At 38.1% G+C, this 3,244-nt stretch overlaps 1 protein-coding gene across 1 annotated transcript in view; it reads right to left on the bottom strand.

The window, feature by feature from the left end:
• LOC104411920 (protein PRRC2C-like) overlaps positions 1–1,117 on the bottom strand; it is a gene marked incomplete at both ends in the record, with an annotated part of 13,507 nt that extends 12,390 nt beyond the window's left edge. The window contains one exon of the mRNA XM_010022468.1: positions 1,011–1,117. Coding sequence (XP_010020770.1) covers positions 1,011–1,117 — 107 coding nt within the window. The remainder of the gene's footprint in view (positions 1–1,010) is intronic.
• Positions 1,118–3,244: the final 2,127 nt, after the last annotated feature.

Genomic DNA, 3,244 nt, shown 5'->3' with positions numbered 1-3,244 from the left:
GGTCACGTCTCCTTATCCAAAGTAAGAAGTGACAGGACAAGAGGTAATGGCCTCAAGCTGCACCAGGGGAAGTTTAGACTGGGTATTAGGAAAAAATTCTTCACCAAAAGGGTGCTCAGGCATTGACACAGGCTGCTCAGGAAAGCGATGGAATCACCATCCCTGGAAGTGTTCAAAACCATGTAGATGAGGTCCTTAGTGACATGGTTTAGTGGCGGACTTTGAAGTCCTGGGGTAAAGGTTGGACTTGATGATATTAAAGGTCTTTTCCAACCTATTTGATTCTACGATTCTATGAAAATACATCCATGCTGATAGAAATAGTACTCCATCCATTCAGTTATGTAAAAAAAAAAAAAAAACCAAGCCACCAAAAACAATACCAAAAAAAACCCCCAACCACACACAAAAAAAATCAAAAACAAACCCCACAGCTTCACAAACACCACCACCAAAAAAATCCAACAAAAAAACCACAACCACCACACCTTCAATGCTTTTCCCAGAAAAAGCCCTACTTGAACACTATGACTTTGAAAACAAAATAACCAAGGAACCTATAAAATAAAGGGAAAAGTGCTGCTGTAGCAGGCATTTAAATAGAATCAAGACCACACACATTTTGCACAAAATGATACAAAATTACGATCAGAATGACCACTAACTGCTTATGGTTATCCCTTCCACATCAGAATTTTATGCATTATAACTATTGACTGCCATTTTCCCTCCTTCAAGGTCTTACACTGTCACAATTTTACAGTCAAAACAAAAGACCTGATGATACCAGCCCTTTAGAAGACAGTCAGACCTGCTGCTAGTTGAGGCTGGAGCTCACTTAAGTGACAGGGGATCATCTCACCTTCCAGCCAGTAATGTTGCTTCCACAGAATTTGTAGTCTCAGTTGGCCCAGTCAAGATTCAAATGGTTGCTGAGTCTGAGGGTCTCACAGCAGCATTCATAGCCTGCTAGGCCTGTCAAGAACCCCTCCAACCTGAACTTCACTTACCATCTTGTCCACCTGGTTTGGTGTTGGCCCATGATTTGGCAACAGGAGCTGCTTCTGGAGGAGCAGGTACAGCAGGTTTTGGCTGTGTCTGCGGCACGTCTGGCTGTCTGGAATTAGAGAAAAAGCACTTGTGAATACAAGAAGGTGAGCACAGACTAAGATCCTCAGGATTACTACTGCAAACAAGTGAATGAAGTGAGGTAGCTATGTAGCTGAAGAACCAATAGCTACTTTTCTGCAGAAAAAGCATGTTCTTCTATAAAATGAGTTGTTATAGTTACAGTTAAAATTGCAGTAAATTACCCAATTCCTTCACGAGTAGATTTCCTAAAGTAGAGAGGAATGAATGAAAACGGCTGGGCAGAAAATGCAGTCAGGCATGAACAGAATTTTACCTTTTTAACTAGTGTATTAATAATTAAAAACCAATCAACCAACAACCATGGAAGGGAATAATTTGGAACAAAGTTCTCTTGCCTCAGGAGTTAGAGGAAAGCACTTAAAAACCACCATGAACTGAGAGAAATAAGGCAAATATATGTAAGAAGTTAGGAAGTAAAAGGAGATGATAAGGAAAGCTAAAGACACCATCGAAAAAAACTGATGGGTGCTATGAATTGGAGTCCAGAAGCTTAAGCCTAGTAAGAACACTGTCTCCATTTCACTATTTTAACAATGAAGAGGCAGACAGAAGCACTCATATTCTCTAAGGTAAAACCCAGTCATATTCTTGAAGACGACTTTGGTAGTCTACAGATTCATCAACATTGTTTAAGTACTTTCAAGTACAGCTATTTCCAAAATCTGCATGTTCAGATAACTTAAGACTCCAAAGCATTAGTATCTACAAGTCAAGACCTCCAGCTCATTGGTATTAATTTTTGATTAAATAGGAATTATAGGACAAATGTAGTAATCCAGAATGACTTTATTATGCAAGTAAAGACATAACTAGTGCAATATCATTATCATGCCAGTTAACTTACAGTAAACAACTGCAAATGGTTTAAATAGATCCTGAAGTAATCCTAAATTCTGAGGACTGACACAGAGAGGTCAGTTCCATCTGGATTCTGCAGTAATCAACCCAAACCACTACACAGTAATCTCAAAATTGACACAGAAGAAACATCACCAAAAAAACCCAAAAACAAACAAACAACAACAACAAAAAAAAAAACCCAAAAAACCCAAAACTCCTAAAAAACCCAAACCCTGAAAAAAAAAAAAAAAAATTCTCATTTGTTTCCACAAATTACCAGAATGAAAATAAACAAACAGAATTCTCATCTTTTCTGTTTCCACTTAGTTGTATCTTCTTACAGCTGCACATTTTCTAAGCAGACATTGGGGAATTTGTAATTTACATGGCTGTACTTCGTCACACACAAAGTGTGTTTCACAAAGTGAAACAAGGAGCAAGACTGTGGAAGAGTTTATTCCTTGCATTTCCACTCTGTTTCAAATTCTAAATGGGCTTGGCTTTGAGTTATCCAAACACTGTCCTATAGATGTGGGTACTAATGTGGGAAAGAACTCAGCTAGCACTATATGAATTCATCAAATCAATACACATCAGGCCACACTATCCAGGAAAAAGGGATACCCATAGAAAGAGTAACAACTTGGAAAAGCAGCAGAAAAAAAATTCTGGAATTATAGGGAACAACTCACTTGTGAACGCCAGCGCACTGACACAAGAGAGAAAAAAAAAAAAGGGAGGAAAATAATTAAAACTGGTATCAAGCAAGCTGATATCAAGACATTACTTTTATCCACAACACTTGTGAGAGCAATACCAGTACACTTTACATGTAAGCAGCAGCATTTATAAGCATGTTGGAGAAATACAGCAATATTTACAATAATGGTCTGAATACTTGAGCAAATGCATTAGATGGTCTGAACTTAGAATTTACTTGTCACCTGTGCATACATACCTGTTCCTGGGAACAAATTCCCCCCCAGCTTTACCTGTATGTGGTCTTTGAAGCCTTTGTCAGAATAATGCATATGAAAATACACAGGTAAACACCTTCCAGTTGTAGGCAAGGGATAGCTATTTATTCAACTTTTAAACATAACATCAGCTACTGGAATATACTTTTAACACAAGCAGCAGGCTATAGAAACGCAGATAAAAGTGTGTTTTAGTCAAACAAGCTAAAGGCTTAACTCAGATTTAACCAAAGGCTAAATGGCCTTGAAGTACAGGAAGATGTTTCTAAAATACC

Source organism: Nestor notabilis, unplaced genomic scaffold (assembly GCF_000696875.1).
Source record: "Nestor notabilis isolate BGI_N333 unplaced genomic scaffold, ASM69687v1 scaffold28239, whole genome shotgun sequence".
In the NCBI taxonomy this organism is placed as follows: Eukaryota; Metazoa; Chordata; class Aves; order Psittaciformes; family Psittacidae; genus Nestor; species Nestor notabilis.
Note: the sequence above shows the minus strand (reverse complement) of the source record. Positions and strands in the feature narration are given on the sequence as shown.